This window comes from Camelus ferus, chromosome 1 (assembly GCF_009834535.1).
Source record: "Camelus ferus isolate YT-003-E chromosome 1, BCGSAC_Cfer_1.0, whole genome shotgun sequence".
Taxonomy (NCBI): domain Eukaryota; kingdom Metazoa; phylum Chordata; class Mammalia; order Artiodactyla; family Camelidae; genus Camelus; species Camelus ferus.
Genome location: NC_045696.1, coordinates 3,710,804 through 3,737,833, shown reverse-complemented (window position 1 = coordinate 3,737,833; position 27,030 = coordinate 3,710,804). Strand labels below are relative to the sequence as shown.

Below are 27,030 nucleotides of genomic sequence, written 5' to 3'. Positions count from 1 at the left end.
GGGGATGTGTCCAAGGGCACAAGAGCCAGTGTGAACTGGCCAATCAGGGATAATTTGAACATCAAAATAACTGATAATGAAGCAGAATCCATTGACCAAATAGGGATCCATGAGCACATACTGACAAATGAAAAATTAAAAGGTGAGCTGTACTTTGTGCACAATGCCATGTCTGTAGTGTTTCTGCCAAAAACGCTTAACCTAAATCAAATCCGGAGAATTAAGACAAACCTAAACTGAGGGCAGCTACAAAACAACTGGCTGTCTGTCCTGGAAGGTCATGAATGACAAGAGGAAGGAAGCAGGGCTGCAGCCTGAGGAGTCAGGACCACTAAACACAGCACAGTCCTGGGCTGGGGAGGGAACGGGGGAGGCCCGGCGCTGCTGTGAGTTGGCTGTTTTTAATATAAAGCACACTTTTGGGATAATCAGTAAATCCTTGAAAAGGATTTGTAGAAGAGATGATAGAATTGTATCAACATTAATTTCCTGATTTTGATGGATACACTGTGGCTACATAGGAGACACTCCTTGTTTTTAGGGAATACGCTGAAGTATCTAAGGGTCACAGGGCACACTGTCTACAACCTACTCAGATGGATGTTTGGCAGATGGATAGGGGATGGGGGTGGATGAATGGATAGATAAATGGATGAAAAACGGGATGAGAGGGATAGCTGGATCACGGGATAGAGGAATAGATGGATGGACAGATGGATGATAAACAGGGGACGGAGGGATGGATGGGTGGGGAAGGTATGAGTGGGGGAGACGGATGGGGTGGGTTGGGGGGATGGATGGATGGGTGGGTTGGGGGGATATGTAGATGAATGGGGGTAGATGGGCAGATGAATGGGGGGGTTGGGGTGGACAGATGGATGGGGTAGATGAGGGGGTGAATGGGTGCGTTGGGGGGATGGACGTTGGGTAGAACAGAAAGAAAAGGGAACGATCAGGCAAATGAGATAAAATGTAAATGAACGGGGAGTCTACGAAGGGCACACTGGAGTTCTACCCACTATTCTTACAACTTTTCTATAATTGAAAATTATTTCAAAATGTAAGTTAAATGAAAATAAGGATCATAAACACCTAAAAAGAAATTTAAAAGACGCTGTTTTGGGGGGGCTTCTTCCACCGAGACTAGATCACTTCCCTGCGGGTTCACACGTGTGGAAAGGCCCGTTCTAAGGAGGCAGGAAGCCCGGGTCCACCTGTCCACCTCCTCTGGCCCCAGATCACAGGTTAGTTCTGGGCACACGCACTGCCCTGCCGAAGGGCGGCTCCAACACCATATGTGAATGCTTCAAACTCTGGTTTCCAGAAATCAGATTATGCAAGCTCATCTATATGAAAATGTAGTCTCACCAGCTTCCAAAAAGTAGGAAGAGAACTTAGCTTTATTGACATCAAACAGAACTTTTTCCTTCCACATGTTCTACAAGTAACAGTAGCATAACATATTAAAAGCACAGGCGTATTAAAACATAGCCAGTTCTAAGCAGCCTGGATGTCTCCTGTCATAGACAAGATGTATCCTGCCCACAGACTCACGTTAACATACACGGTACATTAACATCAATCTCTGTTTCACACAGCAGGCCACGGGCGGGTCTGCCTGCGGGCTGGGTCCTGCCGCAAACTGGCTCCCACAACGAAGGAGCAGGGCTTCCATGTCCCAGGCTGTAAGGTTGCTTCCTAGAGCCGACTCGGGGGTCACATCCCAAAAGCTGAGGCCCCTGTGCAGTGTAGTGTTTGTAAAGTGGGTCAGAAACCCCCTGAGAGATCCCAGAACAGCATCGCCCAGCACAAGCCACCGCCTTACCAAAAATGAGCTGGGAAGAAAATAACAGGAGCGGCGGCTGGGGCTCTGACCAGACAACACTGCTCTGGGTCCCAGGTGGGGCGGAAGTGGATGCTCCACGATGTGTGCACACTTGACTCCTAAGAGTTCAAAGGTTTTCTGCAACAGGATCCAAACAAGGGCAGGCAGCGCTGTCGGCTACTTGTGCAGCAGACGCCCCCGAGGACTGGCGGATGGACAAACTGGGACATAAAAGAGCTGGCGAGGGGACTGGTTTTGTGTTTTAAAAACCAGCTGATACTTGACACTCACTCCTCACCGACTAGACTACCCAGCGACAGGAACGTTTTGAAACAGGTCGAAAGCAACAGCTGGCCCTGCTCCCCTGTTAAAGATATTCTACGAAACAAGAATCCCACGAAAACTTTCTGAACAGGCTTCTTTGCCCGCCGCTGCAGATGGAGATACGGGACACGGCTCCTCCCGCACCCGCCTCCCCGACAGTGTGCTCTGAGCAGTCGCAGGTGGCCCCGCTCAAGAAGGGCGGACTTGTGGCTCTGTCACCGAGCGACCAGCATCAGACAGAGGGGCGTGATGAAATGCCTGTGACCCAGTCCCTCTGACACTGGGCACACTGATGGGCAGGCAGCCAGGTGCGCCCGGACCAACTTCAACTGGAGCAAGACGCCCAAGCCCATGCAGGTGCCAAGCAAGAGTCAGCAGCCACCTGCCACTCGACGGTCCACTCGGTCGTGTCCCCCAGGCTACCCGTGCAGCATCGCTCTGTCCCTGCAGCAGAACATGATGCTGGGACAGGAAACCCACAGGGGCCCCATCTCCGGGGGCAGCAGGCTAGGTCTTGCTTCGCCGGAGGAGCGTGGCGGCGGGGCTGTGGCCGCCCTGGAACTTGAGGCTCTGCAGGTTGACGTGGGCCCCGTGCCGGAGCAGCGTCTCCACCGTCTTGGTGTGCCGGCCCTGGGCAGCCAGGTGCAGCGCGCTGAGCCCCTGCTCATCGGACAGGTCGAGCACGTCGGCACTGGCCAGCTCCTCCACCACCTCCGAGTGCCCACTGGCGGCGGCCAGGTGCAGCGCCGTCTGGTTGCGGGGCCCCCGGGCCAGCACGTCGGCCTTCTCCTCCACCAGGAGCTTGACGGTCGCCAGGTGCCCGTTGCGGGATGCCAGGTGCAGGGCGGTGCAGCCCTCCGCGGTCACAGCCTCCTTGTGGGCGCCCCGGTGCAGGAGCAGCCTGGCGGTGCTCGTGTGGCCCGTCTCCGCCGCCACGTGCAGGGGCGTCTGTGCCAGCAGGTTGCAGACATTGACGTCTGAGCGCAGGTCGATGAGGATGCGGGCCACGCGGTAGTGCCCGCGCTGGGCGGCCAGGTGCAGGGGCGTCCTCCCGTCCAGTGTCTGGGCGTTGACGCTCACGCCCGGCTGCTTGGCCAGCAGCTTGACGATGGGCAGGTGGCCCTGCCAGGCGGCGTAGTGCAGCGGTGCCCAGGCATCCTTCCCCGGCAGGCCCACATCCACGCCACGGCGCAGCAGGATGCGCACGATGCTTTCCTGGCCGTGCTGGCAGGCCACGTGCATGGGCGTCCGGCCCTCGCAGTCTGCCTCGTGGACGGAGGCGTTCCTCTCCAGCAGCAGCCGTGTGCTACCCTCGTCCCCGTTCTGGGCCGCGAAGTGCAGGGCTGTCCACTGGTCCTCGTCTGCGGCGTTGACACTGATCTTCCGGGCCAGCAGGAGCTCCACGACACCCCGCGCCCTCCTCTCCACGGCCACGTGCAGCGGGGTGGAGCCCTTCCCGTTGGTCAGGTTCGGGTTGGCGTTGTTGAGCAGGAGCCATTTGACACAGTCCTCCTGCCCGGCCTCCACGGCCAGGTGCAGCAGGCTGGCGCCGCCATCCAGGACCAGGTCGACGTCCTGAGGCTGCAAGATCTTCATCAGCCTGCTGGTGTCCCCGTTCATGATGGCGTCCACAAGCTTCTTCTTCTGGATGTCAGTGGTGCCAAGATCTGCAGGGAGAGCAGAGGCGCGTAGTCAGGTCTCGAGGCCTGGCTGCTGTCCTGACGTGGCCCACGCTGCCCCGTGGTCTACTGAAATTGCTCGACTGTTGTGTTGGCCACTCTGATTTAATTTAAGATCTACTGGGGAGATCCTGGGCAGGCCAATCAAAGTCCCCAAGGTGCTCTTTTGTCAATTTGCAAGATAAAACTCATTCTAGCCATCCCGCTGGGTTGTGATTAAAGGATGTGTAACTCAGGCCCTTGCTGCTGCTCAGAAATGGCAGTGATGGCTAACAGGGAGGGAGGGCGGGCAGGCAGGCGCACAGATTGGGCAGGAGCCCCCCACCCACCAGAGGGCTGGCAGCTCCCACCCCGGGGCACCCCTCCAGAGCCCACAGTCTGCTCCCTGCCCAACCTCCAAACAATGCCACTTGTTCCAGCAATATCACGAAGGCGTGTTTTCTGGAATAACCCTTGAAGGACTGAGCCTCCCATTTCATGATGGAAAGGTTTGATTTAACATAAAAAATCCCACAACCTTGTCTGGGTGCTAATTTGCATGAAACAAGATGCCCTTCCGTGAAACATTCTCAAGGGGCCTTGCATTAGAGGGGTCGGCGGGGGTGCACTGAGGAAATGGGAGTCACCCCATCTGGACTTGGGGTTCTCACACCGGCTGCTGAGTTGGGCTGTGACTGATCTGCTCTAAGCACGAAGACAACATGTCACTGAGGGTATCAGGCCCTGAGACGAAGTTCTACACTCTTCTCCACAGGGGAGATGGTACTTCTTTCTTTTCAACCTCCTTGCTGGTTGCTTACCGCCAGTCCAGCTGAGCCTTCCCTACCTGTGTCTTTGCAAGGTGTTCCCTCAACCTGAAGTGCCCTCTTTCATCCCAAACCCTCCACTCCAAAATCCCAGGAGGCCCATGGCATCTAGCAGAAATCCTCGTTCCAGGGGGAATCCCCTGATCCCCCAGAAAAAACAACTCCTCTTCCTCCTGGGGGCCGCGGCCTTCCCGCAACCTGCTGGCCGCCCCTGCGCGGCGGCCCTGGGGGCGCACATCCCTTTCTCTTTCTGGAAAGGAGACCTCCCTTCTCGCCCTCGCAGGGGCAGTGAAGGAGCGACAGTTCCCACACGTCAGGACCAGTGCCTGGAGCGGGGCAGGAAGAGGCACCTTCAGAAAATAAAATCCAAACTGTATAAACAGGACCAGGGAGTTACAGCCTCCAAGGATGACTCTCCCACCATCATGCAGGGCTCCAGTCATTGGGGAGCCCAGGAGTAAGAAAGTGGGCGTTCACCTAGCACTGCCTGAGAAAGGGGGGACAGGGCTGACATCAGAAGACAGAGAGGTCTCCAGGGTGTGGGGTTCGATACAGCCACTGGCTCCCTCGATGCAACCCAGATTCTTCAACCTGCAGACCTGAGGTCAGCCCCTGCACTGGGTGTTGGCACAGGTAAGACCCTCCTGCACAGCCAGGGGATGTGGCCTGTTCCCTGTACACTTAAGTGACACTTGCCTGCTGGCAAGCATCTCTGGGCTTGCACTGACACCCAAAACCAATGAGGGAAGGGATGGAGAAAACAAGGAAGAACTGTTGTCGGGTCAAGAAACTGGATGCCTGATCTTTAACAGTCACACGCCCTGCCTGGTCCTCAGCCCCATAATTAAGCTTGTTATTTCCCAGGGGAAGGGTCCTCTGCTCACCGCCCGTTGAAGGCTCCCGCTCGAAAGACAAGGACAGCGACCCCCTTGAGGAGAAGGCGGAATCGACCGAGGACACCCCCGAGAGCCTCTTGCCGCTGCTCGCCGAAGGAAGTCTGGATTCGGAGGAGCTGCGGCTGAGCTCCTCCGGGCCCTCGAGGGTCTGGGAGATGCCCGAGTCCAGCTGGGACAGCAGCTCGGAAAGGCTGCAGTCGTTGTCGAAGGGCGGGGCGGGCACGGGCGCCTGCAAGAGGAGCAGAGGCCGGGCGTGAGGCTTCTTCCGGGGCCCCAACGGGGGTGCGGAGGATGGCGGGGAAACCCGAGGGCCCCCCACCAGCCACACTGGGAATTTGACTCCTGTTACCATATGCGTGGCTCCAGGGAGCCGGAGACCCCGAGCTGTGTCCGCCCAATGGGGGAACTTCTAAGATAAGACAGTGACAAAAATGGGACGCTCTGCATCATGCTGCTGGTGAGGCCCACAGTGTCATCCAGACAAAACCTGAAAAAGCTGCCAAGTGATGAAACCTGAGTGCTGGCTGGGGCCACCCAGGACAGGTCAGCGCTGGTAGGAAATGAAAGAAATGAACTGGGTCCCCGACAACCTGCGACTCTCCCTTGAACCCTGAGAGTCTGGCTTGGGGGTTGCTTGTGGACCAGGGTTGGGGTGGGGGCCCAGCTGTGGGGCCAGCACGGAGCTCCAACCCAGTGCGTCCTAACGGGCCCTGTTAAAGGCTCTCTCCTAACAGGCTGCGGGGAAGGCAGACCTCTGGTGAGGGTTCAGAATCTGAGTGTGGCTCATGACTCTTCCCTACTTGTGCCCGCTTGTCCCCACTTCTTCCCCATCTTGGGAACTGCGGATCTGCTCCCGCTGGGTGGCATGGTGACGAGTCACACCCACTCGCTGGCCCCTCCCTTCCTCATCTGGGGCCAGGTCCCCTCCTCCCACACCTTTGCCCTCTGACCTCACGCACACGCCCCTTCGTGCTCAGAAAGCAGACACACCGTGAACGAGTAAATGATTCGCTCTCTCCCAGCCGTAAGGCCAGATGACACTTTATAAAGTTAGTTTATCAGGCTCCATTTTACAAGTTTTATTACCTGGGAGGTATTTTATTACCTGGGAGCATAATTAGAATTTCTTATCACACTTCACATGACCCACATTGCACTTACAGAGCAAAACATTCACGAGCAGTTAGGAGGCGGCCAGATCTCCAACCTCAAGGCGCAAAGACACCCAGGCCCACCCCGAGCCTGACCCAGCAGGGCCTTTGGCTCCCCTGGTTCACAGAGCATCCAGCCGGCAGCACTTAATGCCAAGCACGGGCCCCACTGCTCTTTTGAAACCACAGACAGGAGGTGGGACAGGTCGCAGTTGGGCAGGAGGCCGATCAGCAACCAGCGTGCCCTGGACCCGCCTCCTGCCCTGGGACAGGGCCCCGCAGCCGGCTCACCCAGGAAGCAAGCACGAGGCCGGCCGGCCCAGGACGGGGCTCAGAGGCAGACAGGGGAGAGCGGGCCAGACGGGCAGGAGCGCTTGCAGAGAGAAGAGACTCAAGCCCTGAAGCCGATGCTACAGAGACCAGGCCCCGTGAAGCCCCTCACCTCGCCCGCGGGCTCCGGCGCGTCTCTCACGTCTGGGTCTCGGGCCGTCTCTTTCACCTCGTCGTCGGGTTTTGCACACAGGTCCTCAGTTTCAGAAGTAATTTCTTTTGTGGAGAAAACACAAAAGGGTGTATCACCTGGACGAGGACTTCCATGAATGCTCTATTTAAACGTGCGACCTCGGCCGAGGACAGAGAGGCAGCACCAGAGGCGCCCAGTCTCCTGCCGGGTCAGCACTGCAGCCCCCCATGCTGCCAGCCCCACCTGAGCTCACAGCAAACCCCCGGGGCCTCTGCCTGGGCCGAAGCAGGGCCCCCCATCCAGCAACAACATGCAGGGTCTGGCCAGACTCCAAGGAAGAACCACTATGTTCCTGTTTCCCAAAGAAGCTTTCCTCCGGGGAGCCCCATTGGTCAGAGCCATCAGAGTGGCAGCTGGATAGCCTGGGCCGCCAGCACCTAACGCGGGGCCCCCACCTCGTCCACACTGTTTTCCCCGCGAGCTTCAAAGGCAGGGATCAATTTCAGCCACATCAGGAGCACTTTGCTAACCAAACAGTACATGTGCCCCAAGAGAAACGCAAAGAAAGCCTCAGGCCAGTGGTCACGTCATCCCTAAAAGGTGCGTTGTTGCACCTGGACCGGAAACACCAAGTACAGGCTCCTGGGGGCGGCAGGCAATGCCGGGGTGGACAGCTGGAGCTGACCACAGGCAGGTGCTGCAGGTGACCACCACCTGGTTGCCTGGCTCGCCTTGGTGCCCGTCTCCAGACAGCCTCCCCAGTCCCGGCCATCAGCTCTGTCACCTGGGGCAGCAGCAGAACAGCCAAGCAGCACTGTTCCGGGGGTCCCGGGCGCTCACCTTGGAAGCTGGGCCGCTCGCGGGGGTCCCCGTGCCAGCACCGCTGCATGAGGCGCAGGAGGCTCCGGCAGGCGCGCGGCCTGGGTCTGCAGATGGGTGGCAGCTCCGGGCGGTGGCCCTTCACCACCTTCACCATAATGTGCAGGATGTTTTTCTCATCTGCAAAGGGAAGGCGCACAAGTCAGGGCAGCTCCGCGGGGCTGGAGGCCGGATTTCTTATCTTCGGGAGGAAGCGCCAACTGTGGGAAAGTGTGGGGCGCACCACCTGCTCCGTCTTCACCGGCACCCGCCGCGGAGACACCGCATTTCCTTTCAAAGCACGGGGCTTTCTTTAATCCTTCCCCTCACGGGGCACGTCTATCCTCTGTTCCCCAGGTTCTAGAAACTGTGATGGGCCACACGGAGTCACGGCCTCGTATCACAGGGCAGACCTCTCTGGGCGTCGAACTCAGAGGAAAACCAAGCGCAAAGGAGAAAACTACCTAACGAGACAGGTGGCAAAGAAGCCTTGCCCTGCCACCCCCGCCATTTTTTTCTTAGTGTTTAAATGTATATTAATAAGTTGATGTTGCATTACTTCCCCATTTCTCAGAAAAACTCCCAAGGCATCAGGGCCGAATCAAACGCGATACACCAGCAAAAAACACACAGCACAACCAAAGGGAGGGGCACTTACAAACCGTGGCGTCACACCCCCAGCCCCCAAGTGGCCTGATCTCCCTGCAATGGTGAAAAAGTCTTCCTCAGTTCCTACCCCGAAGCGCAGGGCTCCCGCTGGGCTCCGCAGGGAGCCGGCCCCAGGGACGGTGCGAGACTCCCGGCCTCTTCAGGTCTGGGGTGTGCAGACGGGGGTCTTCCCCCCTGCAATTCACTATGTGGGCCCCACCTGTCCTCCTTTCCAACCCCTGCATGAGCATGCGTGGACCCCTCACCACAGTCATGGTTACAGAACGAGGGGCCCAAGGTGACCCTCAGTGGACAGACCTCGCTCAGCCTAAAGCCACGCCGCCCACCAAGCTGGACTGTGGCTTCTGTTCCCAACACGCCCACGGCCGGGGACTCCCAAGAGGCAGCAGACGCCAGTCAGCAGGGGTGGAAAATTGGCCCAAAGTTCACGGACGGCTGCCAAGGTTCTATTCCGATGTTCTGTTCCACTTTCCCGTTAAATCTTGTGCAATAATTACCTATACATGGTTTCCACCACAACTCAGACTTCCAACGGGTCCTCTGAATAAGTGAAAGGACCCGAGGCACCTGGCAGCGTCTGCTGGCAAACACGGGCGGGAGAGACTCACGAGCTGCTTCCTTGAGCCTTGGCCACCCCGCCTGCCAAGCTGATAAGGCACGGGAGCCTCGGCTCCCCAGGCTCCCATCCTGAGCCCGACTGCGGTGCTGAAACCCTCAGAGAGCGGCTGCAGGCTGGCCCACCGGCCACGGCGCTAGCGAGTCCAGACCACGGACCTCCGCAGAGGCGGCGGCAGGACAAACCCCGCACTGGCTCCTGCTCTGCACCAGGGCCAGCAGCCCTGGGGCCACACACTGACTCTGACTGGCATTTTCAGACATTTTTGGTCCAACCAGAAACTAGTGAGTAGCTCAGAAATGCCTGTAGAAGAAATGGAAATCTTTCTATAATGAGGAGAAAAAGTACTTAACTTTTCCAATCAACCAAGTCAAGGGACTGAAACTTGGGAGGACAGAAATCAGAACGGTGCTTGCCTGGCCGAGGGGAGGAAACTCCTCTGTCAACACCCACCCCACGATTCTGGACACCGGCCGCTCGACATGTGAGTGGGCTTCACCCAACTGACCCATCCACTTAAAAACAGTTAAGACAGTAATTTGTATATTGTACATACTGTACAATTAAAGATGAGAAAATTAAAAAAAAATTCCTGGACACAGACAAAATCACGTTACGTGTATTATATCGCACACACAGAACAGAGCTGGCTGATACCTAACACGGTCCCTGAACAGACCCCATCAGGTCCGTGCCTTTTCCTGCATGTGAAATGCACCATGAGGGTGCTTTGCTGGCACCTAGAAAAGCCTGTGATGAGGTGGGTCCTGGCTCTCCATGCAGACCTGCTGGGTGGGGCAGAGGAGCCTGCATCCTGCAGGATGGCCCGCTGGCTCCCCGGCCGAGAGCAGCTCCCACCGTGGGGCTGTGGTGTGCAGGCACCTCTCACACAGAGAAAGGACCACAAATCACGCCCCCCACTGCTCTGGGAGAGACGGGTGCACCCTGCCACCCTCCACCCCAGACACGTCCACTCACCTGCAAACGGTTTCTTCTGCGTCAGCACACCCCAGATCACGATGGCAAAGCTGGAAGGAAACAGGCATGTCAGGGTCAGGTCCTCAAATGAAGTCAGAGGCTCCCGCACACAGCAACAAGCATGAGGAAAACCACCCCAGAGACTTCGAGAAGGTGAGGGGACACCACGATTCTTTCTGTGAACTTTTTTAAACAGGCAAATACTCATACCGTGGAACAAGGCATGGTGAAATCTCGGATGTCAAAGGACAGACAAAACCCCACCCAGAGAGCTGTCGGTCCGAGCAGCAGGAAGGGACCCTGAGAAGAAAGCCGCCCCGTCCCTGGACCACCAGCTCAGGGGGAGAATGGCCGTGTCGGCCTCATTTGCACCATCTTCTCGCAAACACTGGGCGTCAGAATGCTGACTGCAGCTCTGGGCGTCTCATGTAACCTGCCCAATAAGATGCCATCCGAGGACCGTTGATCAAAGTGCGTGGAAGAGAGCAGGGGTGGCCAGCTGGGCTTCCCAGAGCCCTTTATGGTTGCTGGAAATTAGACTTGCATGTAATATGTAAAACGACCCTGAAACTTGGGAGGACAGAAATCAGAACGGTGCTTGCCTGGCCGAGGGGAGGAAACTCCTCTTCCAGAAAGAGCTCAATCTGGAAGTTTTTATAAAAAACAAAACCAGAACTCCAAACACTGAGCTACCAGCCTGTACAGGGTTGAGAGCAGCTGTTTATGAAGAGGAGAGAATTCCCCACTGAAGGTTCACTGAAATCTGCAACTTCTAAAGTTGAAATTCTCAACTCTGAAATAAACAGAGACCTTCGTCCTTCCCACACCCCACAAGCTAAGACCAGCACCCAGTGCACCGCTTGCCAGCAGACGTACAGCTCAGGACTTAGCTATGCACACGCACAGCATTTGTGCTCAAACCAGTCGGCCAGGACTCTGGGGTGGCGGTGACACAAAGGCAGAGCTTAGGGTGACAGTCACCCAGGTGGGACAAGAACCCCGACGAGGGTCTTAACTGCGTGCTCGCACCCGCCCTCCCGCGTTTCTTCTCCACGAAGGTGGAGGGATTAAGACCTTTGCAGTTTGGGGAAGGAAGGCACCAGTGATTCATGAGTGTTCACCAGCACAGAGATCCCCGACACTAGTAAGTGAATGGCCTCTAGCTTGTCTGCGCTGTCCCAGGCAAGTGACCTTAGGAAGTGTCAGTTCTGGGCCAGAGGGGACTGGACTTGGAAGCCTGACTCCACACGCAGACAGACACACAGACCACTTAAAGCAGCCATTCTTCCAGGAGCTGAGCTACAAAGTCCATGTTTCCTGAAAACACCGAAGCTTTCGCAGCGCAGGAGCTGCCCACCTGGTGGCGGGCCTGGCTCTAACCGCACCAACAATTAACGTTCTCCACGCGAGGCCCGATGCGCCTACAGCAGAGGACTTTCTCTTGTCAACCTGGGGCAGCCTGTACCCACCAGCCAACAGCCCTTTTGCTCGGACTGCACCTCGTATCTGACGGCAGTAGGAGCCTCGGGGAGACCAGCGGGCAGAGCAGGAGGCACGGGGTGCAGAGCACCTGCCGGGCCCGGGGCCGCCCGCCCGGCACACACCTGTACACATCATGCTTGGTGTCGAAGAGCCGGCTCTTCTCCCGGATACGCTCTGGAGGGAGGTAGGCGATGGTGCCGAACAGCCCGTCCATGCTGAGGTCATGCGAGTGGGACAGCCCGTTGCACTTGGCCAGCCCGAAGTCGGAAATCTGTAACACAGCAGTGAGAACGAGGCTCGTCATGTGTGGCTGCCCGAGCGAGGCACCCCGGGTGGCCGCTTTCGGACGTTTTATCAATGTGTCCCCTCCGCAGTGCTGGGCGGTGCAGTCCCCTAACCTGGCTGCACAGGCTCGTTCAGGAAGCAACTCCTGAGAGCCAGCACCTGCGCCCCCGGGCAGGCAGGGAGGCACAGCCGGCTTCAGAAGAACCAAGTCTGAGCCATTAAGAGCGTGATGAACAGGGGGAAAGGTTACACTTTAAAGGAGTTCACCGGGAGAGGGAACTCATGAATTACAACCTTACATCTGTCTGTCGGGCATTACGTCTGCCCTGGCGGCTGGCTGCCCGAGTCACACAAAGGCAGGAAGCAAGCCTTGGAGTTTTCAGGTGTTCAGACAAACCAGTTGTGCAGTCCCGCAGCTGGGGAGAAGGCAGGTGGCAGCATGTTCTTTAAAGGGAAATGTGCCTTCAGAAGCCCTTTAAAGTGAGCAAAACACACTGACAACCTCGGTGGGTCCTTCTGTCCTCCACCTGGAACATCATGCAAACAGACACTTGCTGGCTCCGAACCCACAGCAGCCAAACAACAGGTCTGACACATCTCTTCCATGGCACCTGCACCCCCCAGCTCGGGCCCCCCACACCTCCGCCTCCTTGTCTCCTTAGGCCAAGGTGTTCTGAAGGCTCAGGGAAACCCACGATGGGGACGTCAGGCTGTCACAGCCCCCAACCCCCCAGCTCCCCACCTCCGGGGGTAAACCAGAGCCCTTGGAGGCAGTGAGGCCATGTGTGGGATTAGGCCACACTCATGGGCATTAAGGGGCTCAGGATCCACGTGGAAAACGGCCTCTTTATAAATTTTCCTGCAAGGCTTGTGGATCTTTCTAAGCCTTCTAATTAACTCTGGGATCCTCCTAGGACACACCTCTGGAGTGATCGGAAATGCGGCTGAGTCAGGCCTTTAATTCCAGGCACACCTGCCTACCAGGTGAGCCCAAGGCCTGGCATCATCACCACCAAACACGGAGAATCTATGACTAGGGGTTCGGTCCTTCAAGAGGTGTCTGACCACATCTGTGGGGGGCGGGGTGGCAGGGAAGAAAGCCTGCCAGACAGGACCTGGACCCCATTTCGCAGCCAGCATGAGAGTGGGCCCACGAGACTGAGGCAGCCTGGCCGCTTCTGGGCCCCCGGCAGCTGTCTTTTCTCAGGTCTTTGAGAAGCTTTCCATTCCAGGAAGGGAAGTGCCAGTTCTCCAAACAAGCCCATCACCCTGACCCTGCGGCTCGGGGACGGGGACAGAGCAACATGAGATAATGCTTGAAACAGGCTGATGAGCGGGAAAGTTTCAGAACCAAACTCCTGGCAGCATGACCCGTTTAAATTCACAAATGAGGATAGCCTGGGACGCAGGGATCTTGGCACTGCTGCAGACTCCCCTCTCTGGAGTGGCAGCCTTTTTTTTTTTATTTCTCTCATTTTCACATACAGCCAGCTGCTTCAGGATACACTTGGTGAAAAGAAAATGAGCATAAATTCTATGCAAAAGCTCTGGCATCAAAATGCAAGCTCAGAAATCAGGGCTCTCTGATGGCCACCAACCCTCCGGCCTACAGGGTTTCTCCACCTGCCCTTCCTCACCCGTCCTGCCCAGAGGGCCTGCCTTGTGTGCCCCGGGGTTCTGGACAGTGGGACACTGTGGGACACTGTGGCAGTCCCTGTGAACAGCGCACGCCTATAATTTACAAACAAGTTCTCTAAACAGAGCATCTGCCCTGGTGCCCAGAGCCAGAGCTCACAGGGGCCCCAAGACACGGCCCTTCCTTCCCGCTCCAGGCCCAGCCGGATGACACCAATTAAGGGCCCGGGCAGGGCAGGGCCGCCTTGGCGAGAAAGGCCATTCTGGACCACTGAGAACAGGATCCCTGGTGTTCTTTGGAGAACAGTCTGGTGCGGCCGAACTGGGCCACAAAAGCAGCTTGAGATTTTAAATCCAGTTACTTCATTATCAATTCAAAAAGGGTTTACTACTGATACAAAAATTAATATTTTAACAGTGACATTTCGTATACTTAATATCAAACATTAATTTCATATTAAGTGCTTTTAATATATTTTGCAAATAGGTGGTTGCTGTGAAATTTTCAGTTCCAATCATCCTACCTAAGAACAAAAACGTCATCTTGAGGGACCAGGGGAAAGGGTCGTGGAGTGACAACTTTTTATCTTATTTCAAGATTCCAGATTATAAGTTTTATTGCTTCAAATAACTGCTAACTAAAAACTGCCCAGAAACTCAAAGATTCCCACCGGCCTCTGCAGCCAATGAGTGGCTCCTGAGGATCAAACACGTCATGGAAACACATTTTCTGTTTGAGGGGGATGTGCGTGTGACTGACTCGTCACGGAAAAGTGCACTTCCAGCCTCTCAGGGCTCTCAGGAACCTGGGGCCAGTGCCGGGTGCCACCCCCTCAAAGCTACAGTGTCACCCCCTCCCCGTCAGTGGAGACTGTTCCTGGCTACCCCAGGTCCTTTAAGGAATCTTCACCCACTTCCTGAAACTGCCACAAAGCGTCAGGCCTGCCACGCCGGGTGCCAACACGCGGAGGAAGGAGAAAGCACTCAAGCCGAGGGACCTCAAGAGCCCGCGCAGAGGCGGCCCCCGCAGGGAGCAGCCTAGTGCCCGGCAAGCAGCACGCGCCTCCCTGCTGTGCGCCAGCCCTGGGCGAGGGTCCCCGTCCTGGTGTGGGCGACAGGACCGTGACAGGCCACAAAATACCCCCGGCCCCAGCCCTCACCGAGCACTGCCACGTGCCAGGCATGGAGGCCCCCAGCACCAAGGCCACCCCCCTGCCCACCAGGGCCACCCTCCTGCCCACCAGGGCCACGGCAGGGCTGTGCTCCAGGGAAGGATGCTGGAAGGAAGAGGCACTGCGGTCCTCTGAGGGACAGACTCGTGCTCCAGACATCCCACGTGACTGTCAGGAGAGTGGCAGGGACAGTGGAAAGGGAATGAGTTGAAATAAAAGCCCAGCCAGGCCAACGACAGTCGGTGACTCTGAAAAGACAGCTCAGAGAGATGGGACTATGGACACACCTGTCCGAGCACCTGGTGCGATCAGCAGCAGCCTCTGAGACAGGTGCGTTCCAGTGCAACGGTGGAGCCAGCACCCCACCAGAAGGAGACAGGATTCTGGGCATGCTAGAACTCGGGCGGACCGGGAACCACCAATTTGACGCTTTTTTCTTAATTCCCTGCTTCACTTTAGTGGACGGCACTCCCAGCTCCTGGGTAAAATCTTATTAGTGAGCGACACCTCCTGAAGGACACCTTGTAATTAGTGTCCGACGTGAAACCTGACTTCCCCACCGGCCAGAGCGCTGTGCCTGGCAAAGTCAGGGTGCAGGAAACAGCCATGTGCGTGCTGTCGTCCCAGCTCCCCCTCCACGGGGGAGGATGCTGAGGGGCAGGGCCAGACGGAGTTCAGGTCCCCCTCCTCCTGAGGCCCACAGGGGGGCCTGCAGTGCTGTGCAGCCTAGAACAGCACAGCCCATCCCACGCCGTGAGCCAGAGTGGACCTGGGCCACGGTGAGCGGGCCCTTCCCATCTATTCGCTGTCCTGAGGGATGGGCGACCTCGGCCGGTGGACCAGCCTAGAACCCGGGCCTCCCAAGCATGTGAACATCACCACGTAGGAAAATCCACGGCACATGCTGCCCACGACAAGGACACGACAGCCTCCAAGGGAGAGACATCTTCAAAGAAACACGAACCTGGTAACGTTAACAAGGGCCAACTCCGGGAGCCGGTCCCTGGGTTTTGGTTACAATATCCCTCATACTTTTCTACTTTATAAACTTATCCAACAGGAAGAACAGAGTTCACAGGCTCTGCATGAAGAGAACAGAAGGACCCCTTCAGAGTCTCTCTCCATGACACCCTGCAGCCTGTTTCAGAGCACCCCGATATTCCTGCCACCCCGACCCCAGGAACCACGGTGGGGAAACACAGCCCCGACCCGGTGCCACACAGAGACAGCCCACGCAGTCTGCTTTCTAACCTGATTCCATAGGATAGCCACTAAGGCTAGAATCCACACACCCACAACCTCCTTTTCCAGGGCACCCAGCACCGAGAGTCCTGCTGCAGGACTTGGGGGAGCAACCCATGTTCCTAAGAGTCCATTTGCCAGCTACCCACTTTGTGGTGTCTATACCAACCTTGGCAAGGCTGGGGGTTCCGGGAGTCCTCATGCAGAGGCCTCTGCTTCCAGCTCTTTCCCACAAGCAGACCTGCGCCCTCTTCCACCCTCGCGCTGACCTTGAGTTTCCACCACCTCCCCTGTACCTGCCGCCCGCCCTCAGAGCATCCCCACCCAGTCCCGGTACGCGCCTACCTTGACGTGGTAGTGGGCGTCCAGCAGGATGTTTGCAGGCTTGAGGTCCAGGTGGAGGAGGGGCGGGGACATGCAGTGCAGAAAGTTCATGCCCACCGCGGTCTCGTGGATGATACGGAAGCGCAGGTCCCACGGCAGCGGCTCCGAGGCCAGCAGCTTCTCCAGGGAGCCCGTCTCCATGTACTCCATGACCAGGCCCACGGGCTCGCGGCAAATGCCGTACACCGGCAGGATGTAGCGAAACTTGGCCATCTCCATCTTCTTGGCTTCTTCCAAAAGTTCCATGCGCTCCCTGGAAAAGGTAAAGGTGTCAGGAACCTGCAGTGGTCACCCAGCCACTGACACGAGGCGCCGTGGCTAAGAGACAACCAGCTGCACTCGGCTGAGAAAGTTACTAAAATGCAGGTACAGGTACGTACAAGTGCAGGTGAGCGCGAACACACACGGAGCTCAATTTAACATCGCGTAGTTAAATCCTGGGCCTTCCCACGTCTTCAGTCCCACAGCCATTCAAACACACGTAGGCATCGCGGGGTTATTATAAGTGAGGAGGAGAGAGATTCCAATTATTATCTGAAAAGCCTCAGGGAGCACTGAGCCCGTGCGGGCTCCGGCCTCAGATGAGGGGGCTGACGCCAGCAAGCCCTTCTCTTGGGATGAGGGAAGAGAAGACAGGTTTGTCTAAAAGCTGTAACGAAGTTTCCATCCAGAGAACGCCGCCGCCTTCTCTGCAAAGCCCATCCCAGCCCAGGCCTTCCTGACTCCAAGCCCGCACGGGAATGAACGGAGCCCTGGTCTAAAGCAGGGTCTGCAGGGCGCTGCCCAAAGCCTCCTTTGTTAAAAAGCCAAATTAACTGGTAGTAAAATAGACGTAACACACCATTTACCATCTTAATCATTCGTAAGTGCAGTTCACAGGCTGCACATCCCCATACTCACAATGTTGCGCAACCATCATCTCTCTACACCCAAAGCTTTCTCATCATCCCCAGGAAAGCTCCGCACCCGCCCAGCGGTACCACCCCCCGCCCCTCCTAACCTCTTTTCCACTTTCCGCCTCTATGGATTTGCCTGCCTGGGAGACCTCAGGCAAGGGGAATCGTGCACCTTTGTCCTTTACTAACTGGCTTATTTCACTCATCATTATGTTTTCAAGGTCCACCCGTTTTGGAGCACAGATCAAAACCTGACTTTCCTCTTAAAAAGATTTTTGGTGGGGGGAGGAAATTCAGTTTATTTATTTAATGGAGGTCCTGAGGATTGAACCCAGGACCGCGTGCATGCTAAGTAAGCACTACCACTGAGCTCTCCCTTTCCCCCTAAACCTCACTCTTTCTATGGCTGAATCATACTCCATTGTTTGAACACACCACGTTGTGTTTACCCACTCACCTGCGGGTGGCACTTGGGCTGTTTCCACTTCTGGCTACTGTGACTAATGCTGTTGTACATCTGGACACTCAGGTGCTCAAACATGTGTTCAAGCCCCTGCTTTCAGTTCTTTGGGAGACACTCCTAGGGGCAGAGCGGCCTTGTCCTGTGGAACCTCATGTGTCTTGGAAAGAAACTGACCAGAAGGCAGTCTCGCCCACCCACGTCCGGATGGGCTGGGCTTCTGCTCTCGAGGCCGAGATGTGCAGCTGTAACAGAGCCTGCAGCCTGCAGGGCCTGAGGGATTTCCTGTCTGCCCTTCACAGAAAGTGTGCCAACCCCGGTCTGAGGCCACTTCCCGGTGCAGCCCATCGCTTCACGGACTAGAACCCAGGGCCTCGGTCAGTGTCATCATGACCGGTCAAAGTCTGAGTGCATTTAGGAAAAGAAGCCGAATCCCACAGGACAGGGCCTGACCTGCGCTCAAGCACCAGAGAGAGCACGCGGGAGCTGGCTGAAATGCAGATTCCCGGCCCGGCTCCTGGAGAACGGGCTCTGGGTGGGTGCTGCGAACCTGCTTTCTTGTAAGCTCCTAAAGAACAGTCTAGAACCACACAGCTGTTGGAGCTGTGAATTGAGGCAGGCAGCAGCTGGAGCGGCCTCAGGGACCCCCAAAATGCAGATTCCCACACAAGCCATCCAGCCCATAACCCACCAAGGGGCCCAAGGCTCTTCCAGAACTTGGGTGCACCTGCCCGCCCCACCTGCACTTGCATCAATCTGAAACTACCAAGAAAACAAGCCTGTTTCTTATGGATCTGAACTCCTGGGACCACAACATGCTCCAAGGCTGCCCTTAAAGCTACAAAAGCATCTCCTCGGGAGGAGGTCGGCAGCAAGGGGAGCCGCACCACACTGTGCACCAAAGTCCACGGCAGACGGCACCCAGCTCTGTCTGCGAGGGCTCTCGCTGGGAAAACCCCCACAGGGCCACCTCGGCCTGCCCGCCCGGCCCCTGCACCTGGGCCGGGAGCCCCAGGGGAGCCCTTGTTGAGGTGGGTGTCTCACGAGAACATCCCTGGGTATAGACTAGTGGTTCTCACCTAGGGGCAGCTTGGCCCCGAGGGGACATGGGGCGCTGCCTGGAGACACTGTGGTTGTCACACCTGGGGGCTGCTCACCGCATCCACTGGGTAGAGGCCAGGAGTGCTGCTCGACCCCCAGCACAGCAGTGCACAGGACAGTCCCCAAGGCAAGGAACTAAACGGCCCCCTATGCCAAGAGTGCCAACCGCGACATCCCCTGGTACAGAGCTAACGCATTCTCAGCCCAATTTAAAACCAACCACAACAGACTGGAACCGCCCACTTAAGTGCTCCCAGCATTTATTTTCATTTTGATCTGCATCTGATTAAAATTCACTTATTGACAGTTATTTACTGAGCATCCGCTAGACGTCAGAACCAATGAGAAAAGAGACCCCTTCCCCACTTCCGTGACGTTTACCTTCTAGGGCAGAAGACGGAAAATTACACACAAAAGTGTAGTTGAAGATCTGAGTACTTTTAAGCAGAGGCGGGGCCAGGGGAAGTTTAATGAAGGGTCCCTAACTCAAGTGGGCCAAGGGCAGCAGACAGGGCTCACGAGGAGGTCAGAGCCCCACTCCCGCACGGGAGCCCAGGCCAGGGGCCACTCACGGCCATGATGCACTCAGGGTGGTCCCCAGGGCCCTGTTGCCCGAGGTGGGGAGGGAGGAAGCCGGACACAGGGCACAACTGTGGGGGCAGAACCATGAAGGCTGGTGATCGACTGGGCTGAGAAGAGAGGGGTAGCAAAGGTGAGCCCAGATCTCTACTGGGAGTCCCGGGGCAGGGAGGCGGGGGGGGGGGTTCCCATTTATGGAAGCAGCAGGAGGGATTGTGGGGTGGGGGACAAGAGTGGTTCTAAACAGGCTCAAGGAGCAAAAGAATCCCACTGGGGTCGGGAACGAGTGAGACAGGTCTCAGGAGTGAATCCTGACATTACTGAAAATAAAGCTGAGCTGAGCATACTTGCTTTCTTAGCACTCAGTGGAAAGTAAGATGCTCACAAGAGCCCCTGGGGTTCCCCGGGCCTAAGGGCTGCTCCCACCCTCCTGCGGAAGCTGCGGGCTCAGGGGCCTGGCCCAAGCCGGCCAGCCCCTCCCCTGTGGCCACAGGGCTTGCTGGGCTCCAGGACCATAGGGAGGCAGACCCCGACCTGCCCCCCGGTCTTGAAGGACATCTGAAAGAAGAGAGGACAGGATGCAGAGGTCAAGCATCATAAAGGCAGTCACTCAAGAAGCAGAGAGAGCGTGGCACCTTCGGGCCCACCTCCCTCCTCCTCCTCCTGGAAGACCTCCGGCCATCCACACTGACTGCACTCCAATGCTCATCCGCAGGCTGTTGCTCATCCGCAGGCTGTTGCTCATCCCCAGGCTGCTGTGGGGAGATCAGCACTGCTGCTGCTTCTGGTTTCTATGTTAAGAATCAGTTTTGTAGCTAATGCTCTATTCTTAGAAACAATGATCAGTACACACATGTAAACTAAAAAAATTGTGCAGTATATTGTATATATGTATTTACATGCAATATAATGTGTGTGTGCAGTCAGACTGTAATAATTCTAGCTAATAAAACTGAAAAAGGAAAAAAAAGAATCAGTTTTGTGATCTGTCTGTTCCTTTCATTTAACGAGCTGGCGTGCCACCACTTCCCACCAGTGTAAGTCCAGTGCACAGCACCACTGTGGCACTGGCCTGCATCCTGCAGGACGGACAGAGACCACTTCCACCGGAAGCCAGTGGGAGGCGCCCTCCCAGCCCACAGGCTTAGAGGCCCTGAGCTGTCAGGGCATTCTGAGAGCAAGGCCCCCACGCCAACCTGCCTGAGCGGTGAGGAGGTGTGCAATTACACTAAGGCCGAGGTCAATTACACTGAGGCCATGAGGCCAAAGGTCTTAGCAAGTGAGGCTCTGAGCCTCTTGGCAAATAAAGTGTTTGCTTCCATTTGCCCAAAGCGAGTAATACGTAAAACCCAGGTGACTTCTGCTGGCTGAGCTCATCGGCGGCTCTGAAGAGCCGCTGGCAGCACATCAGTCCTCCCTCCGCCAGCCCCGCCAGCCCCGCCAGCAGAGTTCAGCTAGTTCACTGCTCTCTCCCCTGCCCCAGGCCCTTTCCACCAAAAAGAAATCCCATTTACCTCAGTTAAAAAAAAAAAAAAGTCAGCCCATGCCGTCTTTGGAACAAAGGCCAGGCAGGCTTAGCACCACTGACCACACATCCCAAGACATTTCGTGGAGGAGAACCAGCTATCCTGGAAAACAAGTCTTGTTTCCAGGGATAAATCACCTTCTCCACAACAGCTCAGTCAGAAACGCCTTAGAGCAGAGGACACCGCCAGTGACTGCACCCCTCTGGGGCGAGGAAGGGGATCCCGGGGACACAGAGGGAGTCGCTTCGCACCGGCCTGGTTCATCCCGTTTACATTCCAGTAACTGCTGGGCTGAAATCCAAGCCACCCCATCCTCTGGGCCTTTCTTCAACTGCCCCTGTGACACCCTGCTGGGACCCCTGCCCTCATCCCCCATCCCCCACCCCCACACACATAGTGGCACCTGCAATTCAATTAAGCCTGGAAAGGGCCCTCTCCGGGAGCTGCCGGAAGAAAGCTGGATAGTCCTTGCACACATAAAACCACTGCTTTTTCATCAATGGCATCATTTTTCATCAAGTATGTTATTAAATATACTTTCCCTGGAAGCAGTGTTTCTGGTTCACGCTGACAACAACACAAACGGAGCTGGAGATCAGTTACTGTGATGACCATTACTACTTTAGGACCTGGAGAGATTTTCAAACCAGCCCCAGAGCCCAGGTGTGGGCGGGGGCTGGGGAGCGCAGGGATCCCCAGGCGCCCAGTCTCGTCATGGTCGGCGGCATCATCATCAAACCCCACTCTGTATGGTTGGGAGTGAAGCTCCAGGCAACCCGAGTCCACTGACATCGGTCCTAACTAAACAGCCTCAAAATGGTGACGTGCTAAAAGCGTTCCTACGACTGGGCACAATTCAGCAGGGCTGGCACCATCGCTCCTGTAATCACTGCAAACACATCTCCTTTCTCCCCTTTGGGGAAGGGTTGCTAAGTCTGTTTCCCAGCAGGAATGGGGAAAGCACCCCCACCCCACCCACCTTGGTCCTAGATGCCAAATCTCTGGGCATTAATGGGATCGAGTCGGGGTTCAGCTTGTTGAAGATACTTTCTCAAAAGCACTGACATCAGTTCAGTTTTTCTTCTCATTATTCACAGCTGGCCAAAGTGTATTTTCCCCAGCCCAGGGAGGGTATCTGGGTAGGAAGAAATATGAGACATAAAACCAGGCTGATTATTTCTAAAAGACACTTTCTGGAGAAGTCACAGGGTTCTCCTCTGAGCTCGGTCAGAAATTCCAAAGACCAAAGACACCCAACGGGAGAAGGCAGCTTCCTGGAGGCATGTCCCTCGGAAGGGTCAGAAAACGGCCCTGGGGGAGTGGAGCAGCAGGAAACTGGGGGAAGAAGGGAAAGGACCAGGAGCGGGCAAGGGCGCCTGCTAACAGAGAGCTCCTCAGAAGGAGAAACCTGGGAACCACCTTTGGGAAGAGGCAGCAGGAAAAATGGTTTAATCATTTGTTAGCTGATGCCTCTCGGCCAGGCCCTCTGACTGAGCACCAATCCAGTCCTGTTCCCAGGGAGCCTGCAAGGGGTTCCCACACTGCTATTTTTAAAACCGACAAGAACCGGGCTTGTCCATCGTCAGCTCTGTCCCTGCACACCCGGGGTTTGCTCAGGCTCGCCCCGACTAGCTGCTGCGATCACGCAGCAGCTGCCGGCGCACAGGCATTCTGGGCTTCCTCTCCGGCAGGAGTGGGTGCTGGAGGAACGGGGCCTCTGGGGCTTAGTTCTCTCCTAAATGGAAATGCTCCCCCCTCACTAGACCCTGCCTAAGCTCTCATGATCCCCTAAAGAGGGTCAGCCAGGGCAGCCACACATCTCCCCAAAGCCACCAGACGTGCCCATAAGGGAGTGGGAATGCAAACCAATAGGGCGTCATTTGTGACCTCCCTGAAGTGCCCATGGAAGCCACTTGGAAGCCGTTTCTCTGCCCCCTGGGAACCTCAAGGAGTCTCTGGGAACTGGCAGCCCCGTAATTTTCCACGTGGCCTGGGGCACCTGCCACTCCAAGGAGCCCGAGGTTGGGGGTAGGGATCAGGCCCTGCTGTGGCCAAGGAGGGGCATGAAGACGGGGGCCAGTGAAGCAGCGAGGGGCCAGAAGGCCCCAGTCTGGCCAGAGGGAAAAGCAGCTGGTGAAAATGAGTCTGAGCCACACCTGCACCTGTGCTGGGTCCCCAGGTAACCAGTGGTGGAGACCCTGGGAGAGGAAAGGCCAGGCCCTCATGGCGGGGGTGAGACAAGACTTGGCAGGGAGGGCTACAGGGCTGGGGGCTGCACCCAGGAGCCCCAGGAAAATCCTCTTCCCCACTCCAGGAAGCATCCTGCAGATAGAAGGGTGAGGGTGGCAGGCAGCTCATCAAAGGGCACTGAGACCACCCTGCCCAACCTGGCAGGACGGGTGGCACCACCACCACGTCGGGGTGGAGATGCGACCCACAAGACCCAACGCAACCAGCTCCTCCCGCACCACAGCGGGACTGTCACAGATGCCTAGTGAGCACCTCAGACCAAAGGCAGTCAATCAGTAACCTAGAAGAGTTTTCTTTACAAAGAGCAGGGGTCTGACCATCCTCTCAGGCAGAGAAATCGGCCTGGCTGCTCACGCAGAACTCCAGCCGGCTCTACCCGGCCCGGCAAAGTGCCAGAGGTGAACATCTTCCTGTTGGGCGATGCTGACCTGGACCCAGCTGCCCAGCACATGCCACCACCTGCCTGTTTCGGGCAGGGCAAGAAGGCCTTCCAGGTAAAGGACAAAACACTTTTCAACCAGGCTATGCAAGATCCTAAGTGGCCCGCCTCAAGTGGAGAAATCCTCCCTCCAACTGGGCCACCCAAGAAACAAGGGTCTGGACGCTGAGAACAACAGATTCCGGGGATGGAGGCTCATGAGTCAGCCTGGGGACACGCTTGTTTACTACGCTCTTCCAACACAAGACATTGGTGTGCAAAGCTCCGCTGACGACTAAATCGGCCAGAAGACTCCATCAGACAAGCGAGCGTCCCCAAGAGCATAAAAACACGCACACGGCGGCGGCAGGAGTGCTGCCTTTCAGGATCTAACCACTGGCTGGCTTTCAAAGTGGTTTGGATTTCATCAAAATAACCACAGCGCCCCTCCTGGCCTGAGAACTTCCCAGAATCCGAAGCACAGAGAGGGGAGTAAGAGCTTATTTCACAAGCATCTCACCTTTGAGTTAGTGAAATCTCTACGACATGGGTCACCACTCTACTGAAGTTCCCAAGAAACACTGGGTTTGCAGCTTAGAGCAAAAAGCCACCAATAGGCCAGGATGGAAACGCAAAGCCGCTGAGGGCAGGGGGCTTCCTCCCAACCATGACTGCACTCTCATCCGGGGATGAGCGTCAACGCCGTCCTACCAGGGGAAAGCTGGGCTTTGGAGGCCGGATCAGAAGCCAGGTCTCTGAGACAGCAAAGGTTGTGCAGTATTTAAAAGGAGTCTACTTGTGTTGGGGGCTGACTGTATAAGGGGTGGGAGTGAGGGTCTCCATACAGAACATAAACACCACATAACTTCCAAGTACGATGCAAATTTCACCAAAGGATAAGTAATTTAAATGTGCTCAATTGAAGCTTATATATCAGTTTTTAAAATGCAGTCGTAAATGGTGAACATCCCCCATTCCCAAAAAAAGAGCTGTTTCTCAAGACCGTCCTTCTACCCTACCCCTAAAATTATGCACAGACCACAGCCCAAGGTCCGAATTTAACTGGGGCAGCTCTTGTTCTTTCCAACTGTCTTCACTAACTTGCGGAGGTTAACTTCATTAACTTAACTTCATTAAGAGCACCCCACTTGTGGAGGGACAGGCAGGTGGCAATCCAGCTTTTGTACGGGGAATCTGGGGTCCAGGAGGCGCTGTGGCTTGGCCACAAAGCGGGTTAGTGCCAGGCCCCTCCCCAGAGGGTCGGACGAAATTAAGTCAGCGAAAAGGAGAACGGGCAGCGAGGAAGCGCTGGGCTCTGGAACAGGGACCCGGGGCCGCCTGCCAGACCCCACTGCACCGCCAGACCCCACTGCACCGCCAGGCCCAAGCCAGAGAGCGCCGAGGCTTAAGAGCCCCGGCGCCCAGTGATAATTACCGCCTTACACCAATTTGTGCTCCAAAGTAAATTACTAAGTAAGTCGAACGGAGTCTAACTAACTCACAAAGCCCAGATCCCCACATGGCAATTTTTCTAAGCCCGGCGCTGACCGCAGCACCCGGGTGCCTCCTGGGCTTGCCGGACGCTCCTCCGAGGGGCGCGGGTCCCAGGCGCTAGGTGAGCCCGCGACCCTGAAATCCCGCGGCTCACCGGAAGCCAGGTAACAATACCGGGCACTTTACAACGTCTTAGGCAAACGCACCCCCACCGCCCCCGAGGTCACCCGTAGGAGCCGCAGCCCGGGGCCCCGGCGTGAGCAATGAGCCCCCGAGCTCGCCAAACCACCCCCCGCGTCCCTCCGGCCCGGCAAGCGGAGCAAACGCCCCGGGGGCTCGCGGCCTCGCCCGGCGCTTGCTCTCCCTCCGAGGCTGCTCTGGAGGTGACTCAGCTGGAGAGGATGAGCACCCCGACCCCGGCCCGCCGCTGCGAGGCCGGGCCCCGCCGCCCGCCCCAGCGCCACCGCCCCTGCCCCTGCCCGGGCCGCTGACCTGTCGTCGACGTGCAGGCTCGGCGAGCACTTGATGGCGAGCCACGTCTTCCAGTGGACGTGGCGCACCTTGTACACCTGCCCGAAGCCGCCCGAGCCCACCTTCTCCCAGCTCGCGAACTCGCCCGCGTCGAAGGTGCGCAGCAGCCCCAAGGCCCACGGGCTCCGGCTCTCGCCCTCCATCGCGCGCGTCTAGCCGACGCCCCGCGCCGCCGCGGCCGCCCAGGTGCCCAGGTGCGCGCCCCGCCCGCTGACGTCACGTCCGCCGTGCGCCCCGCCCCCGCCAGCCCCGCCCCTACCCCGGGCCCGGGCTCGGGGCAGACTCACCCAGGGACGCGCGGACTCACCGCGCTTACGCCCAGCATGGGAAGGACCCGGCGCCGCGCGCGGCCGCTGGCCTGCGTGTGTGCGAATGTGTGTGCGTGTACAGGTCATTGTAGAATCATATGCAGTTGTAAACAATAATTCCCTCTGCCAAGTTTTTCCCCAGTGCTATCACTTTGGAAAACTTTGCAAAACAAGAAAAATGTAAATACTGACTTTGGTACAATCCACCAACCTTATTCAGGTTTCCCCAATTTTATTTGTCCTTGTTGGTGAGTAATAAGTTCTATAAAATGTTATCACCTGTGTAGGTTCGTGTATCCCCCACTACAGTCAATATAGGGGACGTTCCAAGGCCCAAGAAGCCCTCTCGTGGCCCTTTTATAACTGAACTCCCAAGCCCTGGCCATCACTAATCGTTCCTCTATTTCTAAAAATTGTGTTATTTCAAAATAGGTTATGTTAGTACATAGGAATCATACAGAGTGGCAGCTCATGGCTTTTTGCATTCGGCGTAACTCCTGGAGATTCATGTCTGGCTCTTTTTCACCGAAGTTTCCACTTTGAAAGTAAGATTTATTTTAAAATTACCCCAACAGCAAATCTAAAGCGTAGGGGGTCTTCCAACCTTTCCTAGAGAACCGTGTCTTTTTACAGGTAGAACAGATCACTTGAAAAGGAAAGATGTTTTTTCCACCTGTAGGGGAAAATAATCCCAGCTGGAATGCATTTGGACAGATACCTGGGTCAGAGGTCAAGAAGTGTAATTACAAACTTTCACACCTGAAAAACACTCATTAGTGTATGACTGTGCAGTGAAGGAAGACTTATTCTTGACCAAATGAGATAAATAATGGGGGCAGGATGGGGGAGACAAGAGGGAGCATTTTAATAACATTAACTGTTTTTTTGTGTTAGTTACCTGAAAAGGAGAGGTTGATCTAAACCAGCATCTATATAAGCCAGCAGCCACACTAGAAGCTCAGACTTGGCTTCTAAAGACCTTACCTTCCACTGGGCACATAA

The 27,030-nt window shown here is 56.4% G+C and overlaps 1 protein-coding gene across 1 annotated transcript; it reads right to left on the bottom strand.

Annotated features, from left to right (window-relative positions):
- Window positions 1-1,382: 1,382 nt before the first annotated feature.
- Window positions 1,383-25,916, bottom strand: RIPK4 (receptor interacting serine/threonine kinase 4). The gene is made up of 8 exons (XM_032461422.1): window positions 25,682-25,916; window positions 16,427-16,718; window positions 11,870-12,018; window positions 10,266-10,315; window positions 7,985-8,143; window positions 7,124-7,227; window positions 5,519-5,759; window positions 1,383-3,816 (listed from the first exon to the last, which is right to left on the bottom strand). Exons 1-8 carry the CDS (start codon window positions 25,861-25,863, stop codon window positions 2,657-2,659), a joined length of 2,337 nt encoding a protein of 778 aa, XP_032317313.1. The 5' UTR covers window positions 25,864-25,916; the 3' UTR covers window positions 1,383-2,656.
- Between the last annotated feature and the right edge of the window lie 1,114 nt (window positions 25,917-27,030).